Here is a 23,536-nt window from a genome sequence, read left to right as displayed (position 1 = left end):
GGGCGGGGGGGGGGTAGGAGGCATCCTCATTGAGCTGCCCGTCTCAAACTGCATGAACTTCATCCAGACAAGCAACTGTCATTCAGAAAGAATGGACCCTCACTTCCATAGCCATTGGGTTTTGACCCTTCCTTTCGAATCCGGACCACTTGCTCGATTCTTCCGAATCTCACACACCTGTACTCTGATTTCACGACCCCAATCACGGCTGCGCTGACCTCCCCATCTGCGCTTCTCCTCAGCCTCACGGCCAGCTTCTTGGCCCGGGTCCTGTTGCCCACCACTGGGTGGCAGTAGGGGTCTTCAGGTCGAAAGTACAAGGGCAGAGTCATGGGATTTTCCTGCATGCAAGGAAGCTGGAGGATGGAAAGGCCATCGAGTAGAGGTGCAGCCACACCGGAAAAGCGCACCCCTGTGGTGCTTCGGTATAAAATTTCTAGTAAGGCGCACAATCCACCACCCCCAAGGCACCTGGAGGTGGCGGGACATGGCTTCCAGGCCACCCATCATTGCCAGCGCCTTGTCTGGGTTCTCCACCACCCCAGGGAATTCGACAGCGAGGCACTGGGCTGGATTCGCCGGCATGGTCAGCTCCACTGCATGGCAGCCAGGTTCAGGGACACTGGATGCCGGGAGGGGGCTGACCATGAGGCCTACAGTTGCCGAGGAGCTCCGCTGTGAACTCGTCGCAAAGGACCGTCAAGATGCCCACAATGTCGGTGTGGCCCCTTCCCTTGCGATTTTGTGTTGATCGCAATATGATTTAGATCTATTAACATGAAGCACCGTTGAATGAAGATTACTCTTGATGCGCAAGATCACTATGCGGTTCGGGCGCCGAGCGCATGCTGACCGAGCATGTGTTCCTGCAAGAATGACAGCGCAGGGGTACTATAAGCCACATAGACACGCCAGATCAAATTGCTCGTGTAATTTGTCAAAACCTGTGACCAGTGCTTCCTGGAAGAAGGGGAAAATTCTCGCGGAGATCGGGGCTCCTGGTGCTGGTGCACTCGTACCAGGGGTGGAAGGGAAATAACGATCCCCAGTCGTCTACCAAAGAGCGCCATAATGTCAGCGCTGACGAGGGCTCGCATTTCGTCCTTCCTTGCCGGCGTGGCCGTCGCGGGTGCCTTTGGGGTGTTCCAACTCCGGCACGACCTGGAGGAGAGCCGGGCAGTCCTCTCTCAACAAGTGCGCGGTGCACTGCGTGCTGGAGCTCGCATTTTTTTGGATTTGTTTTATCTACAGACTGCTGTATCAATATGTTGTCCTCACAGGTGAAGGAGTATGCTGCCCAGCTGGAGGGGAGGGTTGCCGCCCTGGAGGCATCCTCTTCACGCAAGTAGACCAATGGCAGCGACTGCAGACGCCTCCAGGTTTACGCCACGATTGACGACCAAGGCATTTGGTGGCGTATTGCCGTCCATCGAAATGCATGTCGAGGCTCAACATCCACTGTGTGCAGCGTGACAACCCCTCTCTCACAGTGTCGACAAGCATCCCAGGCTTCTACCAATGCTGTTCAGTGTTACACTTTGGATGTAATGCTGGGTGCTCTTGCATGCATGCAACTGAGCAGGAAGCCTCTCTGGTGACCTAAATATACACATGACCAGCTAAATGCTGTTTGCCGCAGAGGCAGTGGCGGGAACTTCAAGCATTCGCAAGCTTGGGTGCAGTCTGGTGAGGAGGGTATGGTATGGGGATCCTGCCCTTGCTGCTGGAATCCAAAATGTAGGGATGCTTCTCAGCTTTCCTCGGCCGGCTCTGTGAGCAGGAAGAGGGAGTGTAGGTTTCATCAGAGCAGGAACTGGTGCAGTAGCATGCATGCTTAATGCTCAATGCAGGATCAGCACTTGAAGTGTGCCTCACCTTGCCAAATGATCCTCTGAAGATCTGCAATAATTTCAGAGAGAGTTTGACGTCAGAGGGCATCCAGAGGGAGCAGTGATCCCTCGATTCAGTCGACACCAATCTGCAAGCACGCGCAAGCGAGCTCATGTCAAGATTAGCAAATGGTCACGGCCATCACCCGACATTGCCTTACCTTTCCCTTGCGAGTACTGGCATCCCTCCTTCCCAGTGACGCTGCGCTGGTGTGCAGGCAGTGTGCCTGGCAAGGAGACCCAGTGCTGCATGAGCACGGGGCCTGCGGAGTTGATGCACATGCCTGTGTCAGGGGTGCAGCCGCAGTAGCACAACTTTCTGTGGGGCGAGTCGCAAGGAGACGGAACGCTGCCCGGCGCAACATGGTTGTGCCGCAAGATTGAGCACTGTCTCGAGTCTCCTGGCTAAAGGACCCCCCAAAGTACGAGGCGCAAGATACTTTCAATCAATCTACATCACCAATTTATGTATTGAAAACTTTATGCGACCCATCTGAGGCATCAGCTCAAGGGCTCTGATTAGGCACTCCTGCGCGCGTGTCCGTGGGCAACGGGTACCCACCAATTTACGCAAGGGTACCACGGGACCGCCCAGCGGACCATGCACCGCCGAACCCTCACCCTCACGCTGGCACCACAGGGAAAACCACGAAGTTTTGATGAATGGAATCAGGGAATGCACATTACTTATTCCCCGAACGTGCTGCTGGTCCACATATTCGGCAACACAAAGTTGTCGTCCAGCTTCCGGACGGTGCATGGCGCGCCCAGCTTAAACGTCGGGACCCGAAGGACGACGGGTAGGGCCCCGCACCAATACCCAGCATGAGACCCAAGCAGTTCCTCGCGGCGCAGGTGCGTTTGTCCCTCTCCTGCCCCATCGCGCGGGCCTCGGGCCTGCAATGCGAGGGTTTCAATCGGGGGTATTCCATGCAGCCACATACCGACCCCCGCACTCTCACCCCGCCCAAAGATCTGGTATGGCGTCAGTGGCGGCGCTCCCACCTTCATCCTGCCCTTCCTCAACATCTTCTATTCCGATACCTTGAAATTCTCTGCGGCCCAAATCGGTCTGCTGGCCGCTATCAGACCATGGGTGTCAGCCCCCTGCGGTGAGAATATCTTGGTTGTGCGCCGGGGGTCTACCCAAACCAACCCACTCCACCGTGCCGAGCATGCTGGAGCAGCACCATGTAGTGGAGTAGATAATGTTGGGATGGTCAAAGTCCTGGATTTCTACCCCTGCAGGCAGCATCATCGCAGGGCTGGCGGACAGGGGCAGGCGCCATGCTGTGGTGCTCACAGCGTGCTACCTCATGGCCACCCTGGTCCAGGTGGCCTGGTGGAAGTGTTTTGAGGTTGACAATGGCCTTGCATGGGGTAGTGGTTGGCTAGACCATGCCACAGTGCGGCAATTGTCCATTTCACATGCCTGTGTTTGTGCAGCGCCCGACATGTGTGGGTCCAGTACTTGCCAGGGGCCATTCGATGAATGCTGCCGCGCATGCTTCTCACTCTGTGGCTCCCACTCACGCATTCCAGGGCGCCATGGCCCTTGCTGGCTCCTTCCCGCTGCAACTTCTCCTCACACTGCTGGCCTCCGCCGTGTGGGCGCCGCCCCAGATCATCAGCGACGCCTGCGTCATGGCGGCCTCCACCTCGGTGAGGCCTGGTGGTCGTGGAGTGGTGGTCCTGGTGCTCACAGCATGGCACAGGCTGGGGCTGTGCCCCTGGGGACGGCATGCCTGAATCTGGTTGTGCAAAGGCTTGCACGTGCTTGCACATGCATGACATTCCCCCTCAATCTGGCCCCACCTCACCATCCCTGTCCCAAACCTCCCGACCCACCCAGCCCGGAGATTATGGCCGCATCCGGAGCCTCGCCAGCCTGGCCTGGTCGGTGATGGCCCCTGTGGCTGGCTTTGTAAACGGGAGGTGGGGCATCCGCGCTGGGATCGCGGCGTACACGGCCCTCGCCCTGGCCGCCCTTCCCGCGGCCCTTAATTTGCCGCTGGAGGCCCTGCAGGTGGGGAGTTCAAATCGCGCTTCAATTCTTGATGCAGTGGTTTTGCAGGCCTTATTCAAGTGTTCTGAGACTGCAACTCCATTTCCCCTTGTCGCTGCAATTCACTTTGCCTGCTCTTCCACCCCAACATGCATGCTTTCTATTACATACAAACACACATCCCCCGCTGATCTCACACCGCAGGGCTCCCATGGACCCGCCTCGTCCAGCGAGGCTCCCGGCCCAAAGGATGTGGAAGACCTGCATGCCCCCCTGCTCCCACCTGGGACAACAGAGCAGGAGCCCCCTTCTCCAAAGGTGGACGTGGAGGCCCCTCGCTCCTCTGCCCTGGCCTCCGCCCTCGCAATCGTACGCTACATAGAGTCCATCACGGAGATGGGCCTGGTGGCGCCGACCCCCGGGCTGTACGGCTTTGCCGAGGTGTCGGGGCCCTTCATGCAGCGACACCTGGCGCCCCCAGAGCTGGTGGCAGGTGTGTGAATTGGGGGAAGGAGGGGGGGGGTGTTGGTGCGCAAATGGTCAAACATGCCTCAACTCCCATCACTCCCTGGTCAACCCCCCACCCCCTCGAGCAACACCCCTCCTGCGCAGGCTTCGAGGCGGAGGAGGAGGCTCAGCGCGAGGCGTCAAGGCATGTTGAGCCGGCCAGCCCCTCCCGGCTGCCCACCATCCGTGAGGCCCCCTCGCAGCGGTCCCTGCCGCTGCCTGCTGAGTCCCTGCCCCGCGACGAGCGCACGCTGAGGGAGGCGGCCTCACTCCTCAGCGCCTCGGTGCCGGCCGCGCTCCAGCGCCAGCCCTCCCTGCCCCGCCCCATCAGCTTGGGCAACCTGCGTGGGGCAGGGAGGGCCCAGCGCCACGTCCTCGCCACCTCCGAGGTGGGCGGGTCGGCCTGGCGCTCGTGGGCATGTTGCAAGGTCCTCAGCGGGTCGTCACAGGGCAGGTGACGATACCATCCAACAGCACTGCCACGTCGCTCCAACCCCTTTGCAGGGTCCGCATGCCAGCCACTGGGCGATCGAGGAGTCGGAGGTCGAGGATGGCGACGACGAGGCCAGCTACCTCACCGGCCAAGAGTCTGGGAGGGACTCTGGTAGGTGGGTTTGGTGGTCGTGGGACTGCAGGGTTCCGGTGGTGCGATTCACTTGCCATGAGGCATGAAGAGACAAGCTACCCAGGTTGGGAGGGTCTGCATTTGGTTTGTGGCTCCCCGACCGCGACCTACTCCCATGGGCAAGCTTGGGTTGTGACAGTGCATCCCACCCCCTGCCCCTGAAGCCTCGCCCCCCACCCTACACGCCTCGCAGACTCCGACCCGGCCGGAAGCGTGCAGAGCGCCTTCCCCTGGTCGCCACGGAGTGGGGCGGACACTGCCGCCGGCCCCACCCCCCTCTTTGACCTCTCCCGGCACGAGTCGGATGTGGGGGACGTGGACGCGGCTCTGGCGCGGCCCACACAGGGGCTGCCGGCCCTCGGATCCCGGAAGTCCAGCGCCAACGCCCCCCTGCCGCCCTTCAAGCCCGCGCCGGTGGTGGCGGCGCCGCAGGCCGAGGATTCCAAGCCCGGCCCCGACGCGGGCGCGCTGGGCACAACCCCGGCGACGGGGTAAGGCGCGGCGGCCCTGGAGCGCCTGTCCCACCTGTTCAAGGCGGGGGAGGACCTGAGCGATGTGGGCGGGGGCGAGACCAGCGAGGCGCCCACGCCCTCGGGGGCGGGGGCCCTGACTCCCGTGCGTCGCTACATCGACTACAGGTGCGTGTGGCCTGGATGCAGGAGGGCGAGAGGTTTGGCGGAGGGGTGTACCGTCGTATGTCCGAGCCAGGGGAGTTGATGTGTCAGCTTGCTGATGTGGAGCTTGTGCGCTGAAGCCTTCCAGTGCCCAGTTGCACGTCTCGGAGCCTGTGGTCACACCCCCTCCCCCTCAATGTCTGCGCCACGCAGGAAGGGCATGCTGCGGGGCGCGGCTGAGGGGCAGGCGTCTGCGCTGCCGTGCGCTCCGCGCATGCCGCCCTCCACGCCACCGCTCCTGCCCTCCCTGCCCGGGTCGCTGGCGGCCGCACAGGCGGCCATCGCCCCCGCCACAATGCGGGAGGCGGTGCGGCTGGAGGGCGCGAGTGCGCCCGACGCGGCCGGGTCCTACATCATCAACATGCTGGAGGGCAAGCTGCGGCGGCTGGCGCGCCAGGCACGCGCGGAGCGTCGTGCAGCGCAGCGTGCGCAGCGCGAACGCCAGCGCGCGCGGCAGGCCGTCGCCGCGGGGGGGGAGTCCGGGGCGGGGGAGGCCAGGGATGGCCCTGCATCAACTGGGCCTGTCCCCACCGACTCCGACACGGCGTCGGCGGCGGATAAAGCAGGGCTGGACTCCGCCCTGGTCATGGAACTCGCCCCGCCGGGCCCGCCCCCTAGCATCTCGCTCCTCCTGCGAGATCCAGAGGTGGTCTTCTTCTTCGTCCTGACCACCGTCATGGGCCTGGGCCATGGGCTCATCGGCTCCTACCTCTTCATGTTCATCAAGCACACGGGTGGGTGTTGACGTTCAGGGGGAGGGCGCAAGGGGTGTCTTTCATTATCAGTGGTGCCTGGTGGCAGACAGGCTCAGAACGACCTTGATTGCCCGACCAAGGGGTGTGGCACCCTCTGGTGAGGGCCTGGCAAGTGGTGCTTGCCCGGGTCTGCGCACCGTATACTCCCATCCCCCTTCTCCTCCCACACACCCACGCCACACCCACTCTGGATCCCTGAGCGTGCCATGAAAACCTTACCCTACTCCAGGTGGGAGCGAGGCACTGATGGGAGGCGTCCTGATGGCCAACGCCCTGCCCGAGCTCCCCGTCTTCTTCTTCTTCGGCCGCATCGCCCAGCGCTGCACCATGACCCTCCTGCTCTTCGCCTCCTGCGGGGTCCTGGCCCTGCGCCTCCTCCTATTCCCGCTCCTCCCCCTCATCGGCGTCCGCTGGGTGCTGGCCATTGAGACCCTGCACGGCATCACCTTCGCCCTGGGCTGGTCGGCCTGCGCCATGAACAGCAGCAAGATCGCGCCGCCCGGCCTGGAAAGCACAACGCAGGTATGTGTGTGTGTGTGAGGTGGGGGGGTAATGGTGGGAAGAATGCAAACTGCCTCCCATCCCTTAAACTCCTGCTGGCCCTCAGGAAGAGACAGCCTGCATGCTGATGGAGAACCCCCATACAACCCCTCCCACCCCGTCTCCAACAGGCAATCTTCCAGGGGCTGTGGACGGGGGTGGGCACGGGGCTAGGGGGCCTGGTTGGCGGCCTGCTATACCACTCCCAGGGCCCCGCCGCCATGTTCTTCGCCGCAGGGTGCCTCGTGGCGGGCGCCTCCACGCTGTGCGCGCTGGGCATGGCCTGGCACCGCGCGCGGGTGGCGCGCGCCAGCGCGCTGCTGCGCGCGATGAGCTCGGCCAACATCTTGGCGGCCTGATGCTGATTGGAGGCAGGCCGCTTTGTAGCGATGAGGCCTGCACCCTGACGCAGACATACTACACGCACGATCAACTCACCACACCAGTACCCATGCCTGAGCTGATTTCTTGTCCCAGCTCATTCTCACATTTCACCTCCCCACCCCACATGAATGCATCAGTTGCCCACTCCGGGACACCCAGTACATGTTTCCTCACAGCGAGGCCGGTTCATCGCTGGCCCTTTTGCCCCTCTCCCGTGCCCTGTAGCGTTGCCTCATTGTCAAATTAGCCAGCAGGAGGAATGGTGATAGCAAAGGGAAGGGAGAGAGCGTGGAGCAGCAGAGCAGTAGGATGAGTGATGGGTGTTGTGAGCTGGGAACTGGACTGGAATAGGCCCAGAGGCCACGCCTTGGGCGGGGATCTCAAGGGTCCCCCAAGCAGCCGAGCAAGAAATACAACTGCCATGTTCATACTTTCTTCAGCAGCAGGAAGATGTCCTCATCCACGTCCAGGTCAGCGAGGCGCTTGGGGTCGCCGATGAGCTGCATGAGCAGGCCGCCAAAGCTGACAAAGACCTCAGCCCTGACCTGGCCCCCAGAGCTGCTGTCCTTGAACTTGAAGATCTTGCCGTGCATCACGTACTCGAAGTCGTCCGCCAGGGTGCGCCGCGCGGTGGGGCGGACGGAGTCGTAGCTGGCGCCGGAGGGGGTGCCGTCCGTGTTCAGGGTGGTGGCCAGGCAGAGGGCCAGCTTGTCGCCCAGGTCGACGGGGTAGATGTCTACATTAACATCCAGGAGCATGTCCATTTCGAACAGGTCACTCCTGGCCCTGATTCGACTCACTGTGAGGAAGGGGTTTTGGTTAGGGCGGGTGGATTGGAAATGGATGGAGGATGGTGCAGCATGTGTGAGTCCACCGTGCGTAAGGGTCCCCTGCTAGCCAGGATCATTTGTTTGCAGAGCGGGGGGAATGAATCGTCTCTAGTACAACACACACCTTTATCAAACTTCTTGCCATCGGGGTCGATCTCTAGCACCTCAAAGATATCGTTCAGGACCTGGGCCTTCTTCGCTGCCATGGTGCGCACTGGCCAGACGGCGTCGGGGCGCCAGAGCACGCCCTCTCCTCCGTAACAGGTTGATGATCAGTCTATAGGGTTACACGCATGTAAAAATTGTTGTTGGTTGTGCGGGACGTTCGGCCCTCGAGTCAGCAATGGTGCCGAGAAAGGAGGTCTCTCACGGGGAGTGAGGCGCATGCTGAGCCTGGGCGCGACGGACGGAGATCCGCGACCAAGGCACTCTGGGGCCTGCTGTGGCCCTTCTTTTCAACGCCAGCATACACGATTGGCCTGAAAGAGGCAATCACGCCTGTTGCATGCCGGTCTGGTGCTGGAGTGCCCTGCCATGAGTCGGCCCGTGGGCTCGAGCTGCACCGGCTTCAGAACATCGCATCTTCTGAGCAGCGCACACTCTGTCGCGGGACCACACCCATCGTGCGTATTTAGATCCCAGTCCAAGCTCAGAGAGCGTGCTCGGCACCCACTTCACTCTCGACGTGCGGGAACATTGTGTCGAGAGCAAGAGGGGTTTGGGGGGTGGAGCTGTTCACCGCCGTGCTCATGTCCTTTCCTTCAGGCCAAGCCTTCATGCACCTCTGTCCCCACCACCACACTCCCCAGGCGCCCTGCGTATCTCCTCCCTGGACGCTGCGCAGGGCTTTGACTTCGAGTCCCGCACCGCCCAGAACCTGGAGGAGGCGTCCACAATGTTCGTGGGCATCCTCGGCTTCGGCACCTTTGGCCAGTTCCTGGCCGCCAGGCTGGTCAAGGCGGGGCACCGCGTGATCGCCACGTCGCGCAGGGACTACACCAGGGAAGCGGCGGCCATGGGGGTGGAATTCTTCGCCGACGTGGATGACTTTTGCGAGGAGCACCCCGAGGTGGTCATCCTCTCCACCGCCATCCTGTCCCTGGAGAAGGTGGGCCATTGGGTTGGGGGGGGGGGTTGCGTTGTGGGGGGTTTGAAAGGGGCTCATTGCATGCTGTTGGAGGAGGTGGAGGGTTGGGTACTCGTTCTTAGCTGACTGGTTCCAGGATGCGTCACGTCTGGACATTCCTCCCCTGCTGTCTCTTGTCATGCTACCTGGGCAACGAGGTTGCCTGGGAGTGCAAACAAGCAGCCCCTGCAGCACCCTCAAAAGCCAGGCAGACCCCCCGACCGCCCTTCCCCCGACCCTCACCGCCCCCAAAGGTGCTGGCCGCGCTCCCCGTCCAGCGCCTCAAGCGCTCCACACTCTTCGTGGACGTGCTGAGCGTCAAGGAGTTCCCCAAGCAGGCCATGCTGCGCATGCTGCCCGCCGACGCCGACATCCTGTGCACGCACCCCATGTTCGGCCCCGACTCCGGACAGGGCTCCTGGTCGGGCCTCAACTTCATGTACGAGGTGGCGCGCCTGGTGCCGGGGGACGCCGCCCGCCAGCAGCGCATGCAGAACTTCATACGGGTGAGGAGAGGTCTTGGAAAGGGGTAATACAATTGGGGCCTTGCACCGGAGGAGGGAGCCAGGGCTCAGCGTTCGTGGGCATGCTGCCCTTCAATGACTGCGTGCCATTTCTGATGCCCGCCCGTCGAACGCTGAGCCTGGTGCCACAGCGGCTCTGCCGACGATCACATGCCAAGCCACCCGCCGCCCCACAGTTCTTCGCGCGGGAGGGCTGCACGATGGTGGAGCTGGGTTGCGAGGAGCATGACAGGCAGGCGGCCTCCACCCAGTTCATCACCCACACCGTTGGCCGCATGCTGGGCGAGATGAAGGTGTGGTGTGGAGGAGGAGGGGCAGGACCTGGGGTGGGACTGTGCTCGTGCTGTGCAGGGCTGATGTGCGCGGGATGATGTGCCGTGTGCTGGGACCCCTTGACGCAGATCGTGGACGAGCTGCCTCCCCCCCGCTTCCCGTGCTCGCAGTTGGAACCGACGCCCATCGACACCCGGGGGTTTCAGTCGCTCCTCAGCCTGGTGGGCAACACCAACAACGATTCCTTTGATCTCTACTACGGCCTTTTCATGTACAACCCGGTGAGTGGCTGCAGCTTGAGTCGGGGACCGCGATGCAGGGCAACAAGGCCCTGCTGTGGCACGACCCACCCGCTCACAACTGGCCCTGGTGGGACCTCGATGGGAGGTGCCCCCTGATCAAGCCTGGTCCTGTCTGGGTTCTTTGAACTGGGCCCCCACAAGCGTGCACATTTGCGGCACCCTGGGCCCCACCACCCCCCTATTCCTTTCCCATGCCCCCTCTGTAGAATGCGACGCAAGAGCTGGAGCGCCTGGAGCACGCCTTTGACAGCGTGAAGCGGCAGCTGTTCAGGCGGCTGCACGCCAAGCTGCGGGACCAGCTCTTCCCCTCCCCCTCCGCGCCCCGCCCAGAGGGGACGTTCCTGGAAGCCCCTGCCGCACCGCCTGCGGCCCCGGCCCTGGAGCCGGGAATTGGAGTGCTGCCGAGAGGCAGCCAGCGAGAGGCTGAGCTCGTCAGCTCTCGGAGCAGGAAACGAGCCAGCCTGGAGAATGGGTCGTGAGCCAGGGGAGGAGCTCGTTACTTGCATTGGATGCCGATGCGCTTGGCGCGGCGCAAACCAATCGACTGGGCCCCGCCCCTGCCTTGATTGCCCCTCATTGTGCGGGCTGAGTAAGACATGTGCTAGAGCGATGCCTCCCTGGCGGTTTGGTGATGGTGTTGACATGTGTTGGAAGCATGTGTCCCTCACAGCAGGCACACGGAGCCCTCCGCCAGGAGTGGCTGCAGCGGCTGGTACCGGATGACAAACACGTCGTCCTTGTTGAATTGGGCTGTGTTCCTGTAAGGCAGGGGTCGTTGTTGAGAAAGATCTGAATGAGGTCGTTGAGCTGCATGCCTGATGCTCGGGCGGGTAGGACCCATGGGAGGGAGAGCATGGGCGGACTGCTCCTGCTGGGGAATGGCTTCCTTCCTCCCCCTGCCCCCTCACTACCCCTGTACAACGCACCCGGCGTCGTCCACCGGCACTTGACCTCTGTCCTCCAGCACACGGCAAAAGACATGCTTGTCCAGGTCGGGGCGCGGCACCATGTCCTTCTCCGGGTGGGCCGCCGCCTGGCGCACCAGCGAGGAGAAGGCTTCGGGGAGCTGCCGCCCCACTGCCATCTTGAGGTGGGTGCCCTGCAGCATGAAGAACTCCTGGGCATGGGCGTCCTCCCGGTCCGACAGCCGCTCCTTGACCTCCGCGGTGTCCAAGATGTGCATGGCATACTCCTCGATCTTGTGCAGCCGCACCCGGTAGTAGCAGCGGAGCAGGTACCGTACCTGCAGACGGGGAATGGGGAGGAAAAGGTGGAGGGGGATCCTTGAGGTGGCAGGAGCTTCGAGATTTCTTGAGTGGGCTGGGATTGGCAGGCAGGGGCATTCCAAGTAGAAGAAGGGGATCTCTGTCTGCAAGCGCGGCCCAAGCAGGGTGGAACCATGCGCTGGCTGAGCCGGAGACGCGAGAAAGAGGAGGCAGGTGCCATGCGTGGGCCAAGCCATTAGAACTACAGACTGCCTTGCCATGCGATGATGCGCTCTCGAAGCCTTGGCTATAATTTAGTCTGCATCCACCAACTCTACCCACCCCATACACACCCTGGCGAGCTCTGTCGTGAATATGGTCCGCAAGAGCTCTAGGTCCTGGTTGCCTCGCATGAGCTCGATCTGCTCTTCCTGTGACATCGGATGGGGAAGTAAGAAGGCTGGGTCATCGGTTTTGGAGGGGCTGCTGCTCTACGACTGGCAAATGATGACGTGGCCAGCCCCTCCTCCCGACGGACTTGGTAGTCGATTTGGGCCTCGATGCGCGACACAAGGTCTTCCTGGAACATTAGGATCTCGGGAGAAGACTTCTCGTTGATGAGTGCGATCTTGAGGGCTTCCTGATCGCTTCGACCCGAGGTCCCAGGTGTGGCTTCCGGGAAGGCATCCATTTCCGTGGGAACAGAGCAGCGCCCCCTTTCCTTTTTATAATGTGTAAGACTAGCTTTGTTATCAGGGTGTGTGCACTAGTTTTGCACTGGCCTGTGGGGAGAGCTTGCACCTGATGATCAAGCAGTTGAATTTTGTCGCGCAGGCGCGCTGGCGCCTTGCTGCCCCCCTTCGGAGTTTCCTGGCAACTCAACGTGAGCGTTGATCATGTAGTGCATTTCCCATGTGCGCATGCTCGGAATTTTCAAAGCACTCTCCAGGTCCCATTTCCGTCGATGATCGAGCATGTCACCATGAAATCGGATCTTTACATCCGCAGGGATCGGTGTGCACTTGGCCGTTCTGTTTGCCAGGTTACTTGCAGCACCAATCCCATGCACGGCATGTAAGTCCTGAAACTCCATTGCCATAGCATTGAATGAATCCTAGACACACACGAACGCCTCCCTCACAGCGTCCTTTCTCCGACCTGTCACCTTGAGTTGTGCCTTGGTACCCTGTGTGGACCCTCTCCTGCCTGACATTGATGTTACTACACGCTGTACCCCCCCAGCACAATTCATCAGCGGCTGAGTGCATTCAAGCCGTACATGACGCTGGGGAGGGTGACTGCATCCCGGACCACGCCCAGGCCTGCGGGCCCCTGCTTCTTCATCAACTCCAGGAAGCGCGAATACTGCATGAGCAGCTGGGTGAACACCGCTTGCAGCACGCCGCGGGCGGCATGCGTGGACCCAAAGTCTTGCGTCACCTCCCTGAGCAGGTGGTAGGTGGGTGCGTGGGAATAGGTTTATGGAGGGAGTGAAGTGCACGAACAGTGCGAGAATTCTGGAATTTGGCAGGGTGGGCCAGGCAAGACAGTACCCACCCAACCCCTGTCGTGCTCTGAATGCAATGGTGTCTCATACTATACCAGCATGCTCCTCGCCGCTTCCCTGCCACGCACCCCCACACCTGCACATGGCCTCTGCCTTCTGCTTCCAGCTCCCGGCAAAAGCCTGGGCCAGGGGTGCTGCCTCCGGCGGCCCACAACCAGGCAGTGCCTGCCCCTCCGGCAGGCCCGACGCCAGGGCCTCGCCGCGTCGCACGAATGCAATCTGTGAGTCAGGATCAGGACACACAGGGGGGTCTTGTAACGAGAATGCCATTGGGGAAGGTGTAGATGGTAACCACACAGCAGAGCAGGCATGCGAGCTAAAGCGTGTCATGCCTTGCCGCGCCCTCGGCGCAATTCCGCGCATGGCCAAGCGCAGTTGGCCCCGAGCTCCCAGGGTTTAAAACCCTGGTGGGTCTGAGCCAAGAGGCCCCTCCACCCAGCAGATCAGCCATCATCCCACAGGTGTGCAACCCCCCTTCCCCTCCACCTCGGTTTTGAGGCTCTACTCACCAGCTCAGGCAGCGCCCCGCCCAGCATGTCGTCCACGTAGATGCTGGTGCAGCGGTGCAGCCCCTCCTCAATCTCCTTGAGCAGGGCCGCGCCCGAGGCCCCCAGCCCCTGGCTTGCGTCCACTGCCCCGTGGCTGCTGCTGGTCCGGTGCAGGGCAGGGTTGGCCCCTGCGCCTCCCTGGCCGCCGCCCGACGCAGCCTGACTCATGGCCTGCTGCGACAGGGATCCCGTGCGGGGCAGGCCCCGGGCCGCGGTGCCACGCAGCACGCCGACAATGTGCCCAAAGTTCAGGATGAGGAAGACGGTGCCGGCGCGCTTGCTGGGCAGCAAGCGGCTCAGGCTCAGCAGGGCGTTCATCACTGAAGGGGGGGAAAGTATGGGGGGGACATGGGCCGTTGGAGGAAAGGGTGAGTGAAGTGAGGTGAGATGGGGTTGGGGTCAAGGTCCATCTTGGGGTTTTGGGGGATGGGGTGAGTGACACAGCAGCCTTCTCATACCTTAACAGCTGAGAGACCACCACATGCATGTGCTCTGCTGCCCCTGGCCGCCAGATCCGTCCCTGGCTGCTTCCCCTCCCCGAGCTGACAGCCGGCGGATGGCAGACAAGTACCTGACCCCTTACCTGCGTATCGCAGGCGCTCCGTGTTGCTTTCCAGGGGCTCCTCGGGCAGGTCCGCTTGGAGCAGGAGCAGGGCCGAGGTGAGGGCAGCATACCGCTCTGTGCCATCGTTATCCGGGTGGGGAAAGGAGTGTACGGTGAGCTGCCAGGAGGGGGCGCTGGATGCGTATTCAAACACCCAAGGACCCCTTTTTGACAGGGAGGCTGCACTTGTGGCTGCAGAGGATCATACTGCTCAAAAGGCCTTCTCGCTGCACGGCCCTCCAGGCCCCACCTGCCAGCAGGTGGACGGCGGGGATGGGGACGGCAGTGGACCCCGGGTCGACTGGCATCGCCTTGACCGACGCCAGTTGGGCGTCCATGAGCACCTAAAGGGATGTGCGGTGGGGGGGGGTGGGAGGGTTAGGGGGGGAGGGATGACTGAGTCACCGTTTGCATGCTCATCTGCATGGGTCAGCTGTCGCAGCCCGCGCATGTGATGCCCCAGGTCCTGATTGACATTCTGGCCCATCCGTCGTTGACACCGCCAGTCGCCTGCGACCCATGAGTTCCAGCACATGCCCACTCCCAGGTCCCCTGCCCTGCCCCGAGGATTGCCCCCTCCCCATCCCACATCCTCCAACCTCCCTGCCCCAACCCCACCCCCCTCCCCACTCCACCCCGCCCCGACAACCCCAACACCTTGAGGCGGGGCCAGAGCAGCAGGTTGATGCGGTCGTAGAAGCCGTCCAGGGCGGGGTTTCCGCGCCGCGCCATGGCAAGCCCGCACTCCCGGTTCAGGCGCACCATGAGGAGCAGGGCGATGGGGTCATGCAGCTCGGCCAGGGCCGCCGCCAGCGAGGACTCCACGAAGGCCAGGACGGGGGCGAAGAGCGCTGCGTACACGCCCGCATCGCCCCAGAACTCGGCGCAGAATAGGTACTCGTGCGCCGCGGTGTCCATCAGCAGCTTGTTCACGGAGCGGAAGAGGACCTCGTAAGGGAAGCGCGCGCCGCGCGCCTCCGCCGCGTGCAGCACTAGGGGCGGGCCCTCCACGTGGCTCAGCACCAGCGCGCGATCCTGTAGCGAGAAGGCGTCGGCGCGGCCGCCGGCCGAGGCCGCAGCGGCGGGGGCGGGGGCGGGGCGCTGGAAGAAGGACAGCACGCCGCCGGAGGACGGGGCCTCGGCCGCGCCCAGCGTGTCGGCCTCCGTCAGCACCTTCTCCTGTGGTGGTTGTGATGTTGAATGAGAGGGAAGGGAGGCTTGGAAGGGCTGAGGATGAGGTCTGGGCAGGTCACACGGCGGCGCTGGGTGCACGGAGGGGCGCGCAGGGGGGGTTGGGGAAGCAGTGGGGTGCGGCGCGCCGGCCGCCTGCATCCCCCACTCCGGGGCAGATGCAGCAGGCAATTATACCCACACACCGCCCCACCTCCAGCCGGTCGATGACCGCCCAGTAGTTGCGGAAGAGGTCCAGGACCTTGGCGGAGACCTTGTCGATGTAGGCGGCCCGGACCTGGGGAGAGTGGGCGGTGGCACATAAATTTGGGCCTCGACGACGACGACAGCACTTTCTCAGTCGAAGATGAGGATGGGAAACGGGCATGCTATAAGCCCGCCTCCCATGCATCCCTCCTGCTGGAAACACACCTCGCCAAAGATGTCTGGGGCATGCTCGCCCAGGAAGGCGACCAGGGACTTGTGTCGCAGCAGCACCGGCTGCTTGATCTGCCATGCAGGGGGAGGTGGGGTGGGGTTCGTCGATGGCAAGGGGGCAGCCACCCTGCATTGTTGCGGCAATCGGCCATGGCGCCCCTTCATCGCAGCAGGATGCACCACCCCTGCACCTGGACGTTGGTGCGGGGACGCCGGAAGTCCCAGATCTTGGCGAACAAAAAGTCCCTGCTCTTCACGACTGCCTTGATCCTGAGCTTCTCCAGCTCTGGCGCCACATCTCTGTCAAGCCGCAGTGGGGAAGGGGGGGATTCTGGAGCAAAACAGCAGGCTAGCACACAATTCATGGATGCTAGACCCTTCAGTTTTGCACCTGACCGCCACCTCAACCTCCCAACACCAACTGACCGTGACTCCATTGCACAAAAACCAAAAGCTCACCTGAGAGCCACTGTCCCCTGGAGGTCCGGGTCCCGAGCTGCAGAGGCCAGCTTCCGGCCCAGGGTTTGCAGGGCGCTCAGGAACTCCTCGCTCTGTACATCCGACTGGACGATGCCATGGATGAGGTCCGGCGTCAGGCTCACTCGACCCACAAAGTCCTCCAGAGACTCCTGCAAGTGTGCGGAGGTGGGCCAAGGGGGGGGGGCGTGCAGTCTGCCTGCTGAGAGGACTGGTGCACTGCAAAAGCTGCAATGCCGGGGCGACTCATGGAGCTGGGCCATCACCCGCCTCCCTGCACGCCCCAGGAGTCCAGGCTTCACCTTGAGCGCCCTGCGGTCGCGCAGCTTGGCATTCATGCTCTGGCTCTCGGCCTGCAAGGCCCGGATCTCGCTGGAGATGCTCCCCAGGTCGGTCTGAAAGTGCGCCAGCGTGGCCTCCACGCCCTGGAGGATGTCGTCGCACTCCTTGATCTGCAGGTGTGTCGGCGCATGAGCGCGGCGCGTGTCACCTGCCTGGCGTGAGCCCAGCCTGGGGAATACACATCAGCCTGACTCTGATGTGCATGCAGAGCTGGAACCTCTCGCAGCGTCCTGTGCACACGTTGACTTGCTGCATGTGCCGTGCACACATTCCGACACGCCGTAGATTGTAGTGTGAGGATGTCACCTGGCGCATAGCCTCACACAGCATGATCACCAGATCCCCTCTCCTCACGTCTGTGTGAAGGGCGATGAGGGTGTCTGCCTCCGCGATGTAGTCCTCGATGGAGGCCAGCTCAGCTTGACGGAGCTCGTCCTCGTACCTGCGCCCATACTCGCGAGGGTCCAGCCCTGATGGCAGGCCATGGGGAGGGTGGGTGTGAGACGAGCCCTGAGCATGAAAAGACACCTGCAAAAGCCTGGCGGGTGCAGCCGAGCACTCGCACAGGTTTGCACTCCGGGACATATACCTTGATCCAGGATAGCTTTGAGTACTTCGTGGTCGGCTAGAGCTTCTACATCCTTTTCTATCCCCGCCAGGCTCAGGTGCTCGGTGGTGAGATCAAGTTCGCCCAGCCCCAGAGACAGGTCTTCCCCATTTTCAGCGCCGTAGCCTGCTGGAATACTGGAAGGCTCATTCATTGGATCCACGCCTGCCTGCACTGCCGTCTGCACCATCTTCCGCGAGAGACGGGGCGGTCGTCAGTCACGCCATCCCCCGGTTGACAGGGATTCAACTTCTCATTCCTAATCGGTCCCCCACACAGTGTGATCGGCAATGCTACAGAATATAGGGAGCGATCATTTTTAACGCGCTAGTTGCATCCACTGTCTCGTTCTGATTCTGATAGTGGTGTCGAGCGCGCGAGGTGTAGGGACTACACCCAACAGGAGCTGGGTTGGTGATGTAGATGTCGGGGTTTCTGCATATTCAGAATCCAGACTGATTTGTTCATCCTTAGACAATGAAGCTCGCAAACTTTGTTTTCACAAATGCCGGCATGTACTATACACCTTTTGAGTGAGGGGCTACTCAGAAACTTTCATGCCTAGAATACAAACAACGTGATTCTTCTGAACCATTACGGGATCTATTTCCCTAAGCAAAACAGATCCCATGTGGCGTTCCGGCAAATCAATTTCGTGAGCCCATTTTTCCTTTCGCGCACCTTCGATTTCCCCTAAATTTTTGTATATATATATATCGTGTCAAAGTCCAACCGAGATTTATAGCTAATATATATTCCTGCGGTGACCGATACCATGGCGGCATCATTCCCAACAGCAGTGCACCAGAGGCACAATGTGGCTCCAGGATCCCGGTCTCGGATACCAGGTATCACTTCCGCCAGCAATGCCAAAAGTGGACTGGCGCGCCGTGGCGAGCAGCCCCTGCATGTGAAGCAGCAGCGGGCCACCCAGCAGCGGTTGCATGCGGGACGACAAGCCGGCGGTGTTCTCGAACGTGAGTTTCGTTGGGAAACTGGCCCCGCAGATATTCTTGCGAGCGTGAATCTTATATTGAGAATCGGTCGAACCCGGGTGGGGTACCCCACCCGGTGGTGAGGCACGAATGCACGGGTGTGTCGACTGACATTTATTCCGGAATCTCCTGCAGGATCTGTCGCACCCACCGAGGCTCCCGACACGCAGCTGCGCCCCGTGCTCACCGCTGCCGCATGGACCGCGGCGGACATGCGTGCCAGGGAGCACGAGTGGACCTACCACCTGACCCCCAATGACATCCAGGAGCTGGATGAGGCTCTGGTTCTCGCCAGGGCGACGGGGAAGCCCATCCATGAGCTCACCCAGGAGGACTTTCCCCTGCCCTTGCTGGCACCCAAGCTCAGGGCCTTGGGCTCCGAGGTGGTCCACGGCCGCGGGTTCCAAATCATCAAAGGTAATGCAGAAGGGGATTGGGGGCATGAAGGAGTGGGTCAGGCTTCAGAGCTGCTCCCAGGGGTGATACTGATGTCCGCAACCAGTGCCCCTCGTCCAGTTTATGACTCCCCCCCCCCCCCCTCCGCTATACCAATTCCCCCTATGACAGGCGTCCCTGTGGAGCGCTGGAGCCGGGAAGAGAGCGTGACGGCGTACTGGGGCATGGGTCTGCGCTGGGGCCGCGCCGTGTCCAACAATGCCGCGGGGCACCTGGTGGGGCACATCAAGGACATTGGGCACGACCCGCTGGACCCCAGCACGCGCCTGTTCGCGACGCGCGCGGCGCAGCCCTTCCACAACGACGCGGCGGACGTGGTGGGCCTGCTGTGCCTGACCCTGGGAGAGTCCGGGGGGCTCAGCTCCTGGACCAGCTCCGTGTCGGTGTACAACGCGGTGCTGGCCGCCCGCCCCGACCTGGCGCGCCTGCTGACCCAGCCCTGGGTCTGGGACCGCAAGGGCGAGGTCCCGCCCGGCAAGCCGCCCACCTTTGCCATGCCCGTGTTCAACCACCATGCGGGCCACCTGTCGGTGAACTGGAGCAGCAACTACTTCCTCGCCGCGCAGCGCCACCCGGGCGTGCCGGCCCTGACCCCCGCACACCTCGAGGCCATCGCGCTGGTGGACGCACTGGCCGCCAGCGACGCGCTGCGCCTGGACGCCATGCTGGCGCCGGGGGACGTGCAGTTGCTGAGCAACCACACCGTGTTCCACGCGCGCAGCGCCTTCACCGACTCGCCGGAGCGCAAGCGCCACCTGCTGCGCCTCTGGCTGGCGCCGGAGGACGACCGGCCCCTGCCCGAGGCCTACAGGGAGATCCTGGGCGGGTCGGTGGAGGTGGGTCGGCGTGGCGGCATTGTGGTGGAGGGGACCAGACTCCACGTCCCCCTGGAAGCCGCATGATGGTACGGCGACTGCGATACAGAGGGGGAGCGCTGCGCTCCAGGACTTGGCGATCGAGGTCGGGCATGGGAGCGTGGGTGGACCGAGACAACTGCCAACACCCACAGCAATCCCGGCTAGCTGCACCCCCTCCCCACTCCTCTCTCCAACCCTTGCCCTTGTTCATTCTTCACAGCACACTCTTGCCACCATCCCACATACTCACCCTTCTCTTCACACTTGAGGGAGCGAGTAGGTTTTCACCCCTTCCGTGATGCTGGTCCTGGAATTGCTGTGCATTGCAGTACCCCATTCTTTGGTTGCCCCCCCCCCCCGGAGTTGTTGCATGTAGATGGTTTGCGAGACCGTCCAACCATGAATAAGAAGGAGTGGGCGCTGGGTGCTGTACTAAAGACAGAGATGGCAACGATGGTCACTGCGAATTAGCTTGTGCTCTTCCTGGCGACGTGACCATTGATGGTTTAAGAATTCAGCTCACCAGCGAAGCGCTGTCTGTGCTGATCAACTTCCAGACCAGGCGCATGCATTGCTGTCGCTACCAGTGCGCACGTCGATGCCATCTTGGCACCTGCGAGACTTGAGTGTACCCAGACATCCCCATCAATGGAATACTTTAACTTCACGACGTAAATAGCAGCAAGGAATGTTGGATCTTGGATAGGCTTCCCTAAAACCACAAAGGAGGTCGAGGATGGGGGAGCCAAGCACCCAGCTTGACTAGATGCGCACCAGCTACCGAAGCGTACGCCAATCGTGCTCCAGGCCGAGCTGCCCCGGCTGGGGCTGGCGAGCCCCTGGTAGGACTACCCGCATGGGGCTGGACGGGTCACGAAGGTCGAGCGATGGGTGTGACATGCGAGCTCACGCGGTGCGAGCGAGGCGCGGAGGGAGCGCGGCGAGGACAGCGAGTGCGCAAGTCGGCCCTCCGTGCTGCCCAAGCCCCCACCTGCTGAAGAGCATGCGATGACGGAAACAGCAGGCTGCGAGTGGAAAGGGCGATCTTGTACCATGGCAGACGATGGACGCGCGCCGGAGCCGGTCCCCGGGAAGATGCTGGGCGAACCACGTACGTCCCCTGCGTGCCGCACGCTGGCTGTGTGTGGGGCGCACGCCATGGGTCAGCAAACCTAGACATACCATCCAAGCGCCCCGAACCGCCAACAAATGCATCACAGGGAGACGAAAACGAAGTAGGACAAAGAAGCGAGCGCCCCCGGCATCGAACAGAGCTGCAAAGTGCGTCGGACAGGGCGCCGAGTGGAACCCCGACATGACGGCCATCGCCTCCCCATGGGCTCATTCCAGCCCCTCCTACTCCCTCTTTGGCGGCTCCGGCTTTCTCTCCGATGACGATCTGCACTCCCAACATGTATGCGGGCGAGGAGGGACGCGATGCGGGCAACATTGGATGGATCGGGCGCCGGAGGGACACGTTTCATCGTGGGCCACCCCACCGGAGGGGTCCCCCCATGCTGCGCCATGCTGAGCGCTTGGTTCCTCGGACAAACGTCCCTCCCTCCTCCTCACTCCTTCCCCCATTCTCAATCCACAGGATTCCGTGCTGACGGTGTCTGGCTCCGCCTCGCCCACCACCTCGCCCAAGGAGGCAGTGGCCGCCCCCCACCCCTTCACCCCCGCCGCCCTGCGCCAGTGCGCCAAGCAGGTGAACATGCGGCTCATGCACGCGCACTCCCCCGCCGACATCTTCTGCATCGTGGCCGATGGCCTGGAGTTCTTCGACAGCATCAACCTCACCGCCGCCTTCCAGCGCCTGGCCAAGTTCCTGGCCGCGCACCCGCGCGAGCGCCCGGCCGTCCTTTCCTCCCCCGTCTTCCACTCCCTGGCGGGCATGATGGTGGAACAGTGCCACACAGGGGCCTTCAACCCCCAGTCCACCAGCAACGCCTGGTGGGCGGTGAGCAAGCTCTTCGGCGGCGACGCCCCGGCCCCGCCCGCCCTGCTGACCGCTCTCGAGGCGGCGCTGGGCGCCTGCCTGGCCTCTGGCGCCGAATCCGCCCGACCCAACGCCCAAGCGGTGTCCAGCACCTGGTACGCCTGGGGGCGTATGGGCGCCTACCTGCCCGGCACCCGCGTGCGCGACGCACTCTGGGACCGCACCTACGCCCTCGCCCTCAACTTTGACTCCCAGGGTGGGTGGAGGGTCTGGGTGGGGGGATGGTCTGGTGGCTGGAGGGGGGATGGGGAAAGAGCACCTCCTGGCAACTGGCCCTGTGGCGGGGGGCCAGGGATGTGCAGTGGCCCATTCAGGCATGCTGGACCTCCTTGCCACCTGCCCCCGCCAGTCATCAAATGATGTCATCCTCTCACCTGATCCCCCGCCCCACCTCCCAACCCCCCAGGCGTGGCCAACATGGTGTGGTCGTGGGGCCAGCTGCGGCGCCGCCACGGCGACGCCTTCCCCGTGCGCACCGACGTCCTGGCCGGACTGACCCTGCTGGTGTCGCGCATGCCCGGCGCCTTTGCGGTGCAGGGCCTATCCTGCACCGCCATGGGCTGCGCCAACCTGGGCGCCACGCTGCGCGCCGCGGCGCTGCCGCTGGTACGCGTGCTCGTGCGCGAGGCCGGGGCCCGCGCCCCGGCCTTCAACCTGCAGGCCATGGCCAACACCGCCTCGGCCCTGGCGCGCATGGGCGGCGAGGCCGCGCGCGACGCCGCCGCGCTGGACATGCTGGCCGCCTTCGACGCGCGCGCGGCTCGCCTCGCCGGCCCACACAAGCCCGCCGAGCTGGCGGCGCTGGCGGGGGCCATGCAGCGCTGCGGCCTCGAGCCACGCGCGCCCTGCCTCGTCGGCGCGCTCGAGCGCGAGCGGCCCGCGGTCGGCCCGGCGGAGCGCGGCGGCCGGTGGTCGCCGGCGCTCGGGGGCCGGGGCTCGGTCGCGCCCCCGCAGCGCCGCGACGGCGCCGGCGGCTGGCAGGCCAGGGACGGGCACTTCTGTCGAGCGACGGGCCTCCAGCGCGCCGCCTGCGACGCGCTGGTCGCGGGCGAGCGCCACGCGCCCGGGCCCTCGCCGCCTGGGGCCGCGGGCTGGCCTCAGCCGCAGGCCTGGGGGGAAGGAGCCGCTGCCTCCAAGGAAGTCCATGCCTGGACGAGCACCTTCAACCCCACCAGCGCCTTCTCTTCCAGGCCCTGGTCACCCCCCTGCCCCTCTGCCAGCGAGTGGGCGTACGGGTCCGCGGACCCGTCCATCGGCATGTGGGCCCCGGGGCCGAGCTCCCGAGGGTCGAGCAGGCAGGGGTCGCCCACCAGGGTCCAGGACGCCACCAATGCGGTGGCCTGGCGCGGCATGGGCGGGGCACTGGGCGACCTGGACCTCGATTCCTGGTCGAGCGCTGTGTGGAGCCCCGCCGGCGCCGAGAGCGGCGGCCCGCCGGCGCTGAGGAGCGAGGCCGCCGAGTTCACCGCGGCGGGGCTCTTCCTCACCAACCGCCCCGCCCAGCTCCGCGTGCGCTGATGAGCGCTCTGCCTGTCCATTGGCGCCCAGTGCTCGGACCGCAGGCCGACGAGCGCGTTCATAGGAGCCCGGCGAGTCCCGCTTCGATCCTTTCACGCGCATGCTCGCGCAAATGTGCACCCACCGACCCAGCCTGCCGGCCCCCTGTTCTTCCCCCCACTCATAATTTTCATGGCCTGCCATGTATCTGTGATGCCTCCGCTCTGTCTCTATACCACCCCCCCTCCCAGCAGAATCTATCGCCGGTCCACCCTTGGATTTGAAGCGGAGGCCTCTTTGGGCCTCCAGTATTCCCTCTTGCCTCCTGTCTGTAACAGGC

At 63.2% G+C, this 23,536-nt stretch overlaps 7 protein-coding genes across 7 annotated transcripts; 3 read left to right on the top strand and 4 right to left on the bottom strand.

Annotated features, from left to right (window-relative positions):
• Nucleotides 1-821: 821 nt before the first annotated feature.
• On the bottom strand, nt 822-1,097 carry F751_6086 (hypothetical protein; the record flags this gene model as incomplete). Its single annotated transcript, XM_011402180.1, has 1 exon — nt 822-1,097. One exon carries the CDS (start codon nt 1,095-1,097, stop codon nt 822-824), a length of 276 nt encoding a protein of 91 aa, XP_011400482.1.
• Nucleotides 1,098-3,437: 2,340 nt separating this feature from the next.
• On the top strand, nt 3,438-7,354 carry F751_6085 (Major facilitator superfamily domain-containing protein 6; the record flags this gene model as incomplete). Its single annotated transcript, XM_011402179.1, has 9 exons — nt 3,438-3,551; nt 3,742-3,915; nt 4,099-4,387; nt 4,507-4,790; nt 4,906-5,005; nt 5,220-5,517; nt 5,854-6,434; nt 6,685-6,977; nt 7,127-7,354. 9 exons carry the CDS (start codon nt 3,438-3,440, stop codon nt 7,352-7,354), a joined length of 2,361 nt encoding a protein of 786 aa, XP_011400481.1.
• Nucleotides 7,355-7,804: 450 nt separating this feature from the next.
• On the bottom strand, nt 7,805-8,415 carry F751_6084 (DNA-directed RNA polymerases I, II, and III subunit RPABC3; the record flags this gene model as incomplete). The annotated part of the gene is made up of 2 exons (XM_011402178.1): nt 7,805-8,178; nt 8,334-8,415. The coding sequence occupies 2 exons, from the start codon at nt 8,413-8,415 to the stop codon at nt 7,805-7,807; spliced, it is 456 nt and encodes a 151-aa protein (XP_011400480.1).
• A 328-nt stretch (nt 8,416-8,743) lies between these two features.
• Nucleotides 8,744-10,913, top strand: F751_6083 (Arogenate dehydrogenase 2, chloroplastic; the record flags this gene model as incomplete). Its single annotated transcript, XM_011402177.1, has 6 exons — nt 8,744-8,747; nt 9,019-9,317; nt 9,590-9,841; nt 10,036-10,152; nt 10,303-10,413; nt 10,641-10,913. The coding sequence occupies 6 exons, from the start codon at nt 8,744-8,746 to the stop codon at nt 10,911-10,913; spliced, it is 1,056 nt and encodes a 351-aa protein (XP_011400479.1).
• A 185-nt stretch (nt 10,914-11,098) lies between these two features.
• On the bottom strand, nt 11,099-12,330 carry F751_6082 (DNA replication complex GINS protein SLD5; the record flags this gene model as incomplete). Its single annotated transcript, XM_011402176.1, has 4 exons — nt 11,099-11,192; nt 11,361-11,677; nt 11,993-12,070; nt 12,178-12,330. 4 exons carry the CDS (start codon nt 12,328-12,330, stop codon nt 11,099-11,101), a joined length of 642 nt encoding a protein of 213 aa, XP_011400478.1.
• Nucleotides 12,331-12,890: 560 nt separating this feature from the next.
• Nucleotides 12,891-17,546, bottom strand: F751_6081 (Vacuolar protein sorting-associated protein 52-like protein; the record flags this gene model as incomplete). The annotated part of the gene is made up of 14 exons (XM_011402175.1): nt 12,891-13,083; nt 13,283-13,425; nt 13,716-14,074; nt 14,338-14,433; nt 14,609-14,702; nt 15,016-15,393; nt 15,478-15,537; nt 15,743-15,826; nt 15,961-16,038; nt 16,158-16,266; nt 16,426-16,595; nt 16,746-16,895; nt 17,140-17,255; nt 17,375-17,546. The coding sequence occupies 14 exons, from the start codon at nt 17,544-17,546 to the stop codon at nt 12,891-12,893; spliced, it is 2,202 nt and encodes a 733-aa protein (XP_011400477.1).
• A 790-nt stretch (nt 17,547-18,336) lies between these two features.
• On the top strand, nt 18,337-23,217 carry F751_6080 (hypothetical protein; the record flags this gene model as incomplete). The annotated part of the gene is made up of 9 exons (XM_011402174.1): nt 18,337-18,369; nt 18,543-18,804; nt 18,955-19,679; nt 20,995-21,114; nt 21,298-21,660; nt 21,721-21,895; nt 22,106-22,305; nt 22,360-22,551; nt 23,152-23,217. The coding sequence occupies 9 exons, from the start codon at nt 18,337-18,339 to the stop codon at nt 23,215-23,217; spliced, it is 2,136 nt and encodes a 711-aa protein (XP_011400476.1).
• Nucleotides 23,218-23,536: the final 319 nt, after the last annotated feature.

This window comes from Auxenochlorella protothecoides, assembly GCF_000733215.1.
Source record: "Auxenochlorella protothecoides strain 0710 unplaced genomic scaffold scaffold81, whole genome shotgun sequence".
Classification (NCBI taxonomy): domain Eukaryota; kingdom Viridiplantae; phylum Chlorophyta; class Trebouxiophyceae; order Chlorellales; family Chlorellaceae; genus Auxenochlorella; species Auxenochlorella protothecoides.
The sequence above is the reverse complement of the archived record's forward strand: the minus strand, read 5'-3'. Positions and strand labels throughout refer to the sequence as shown.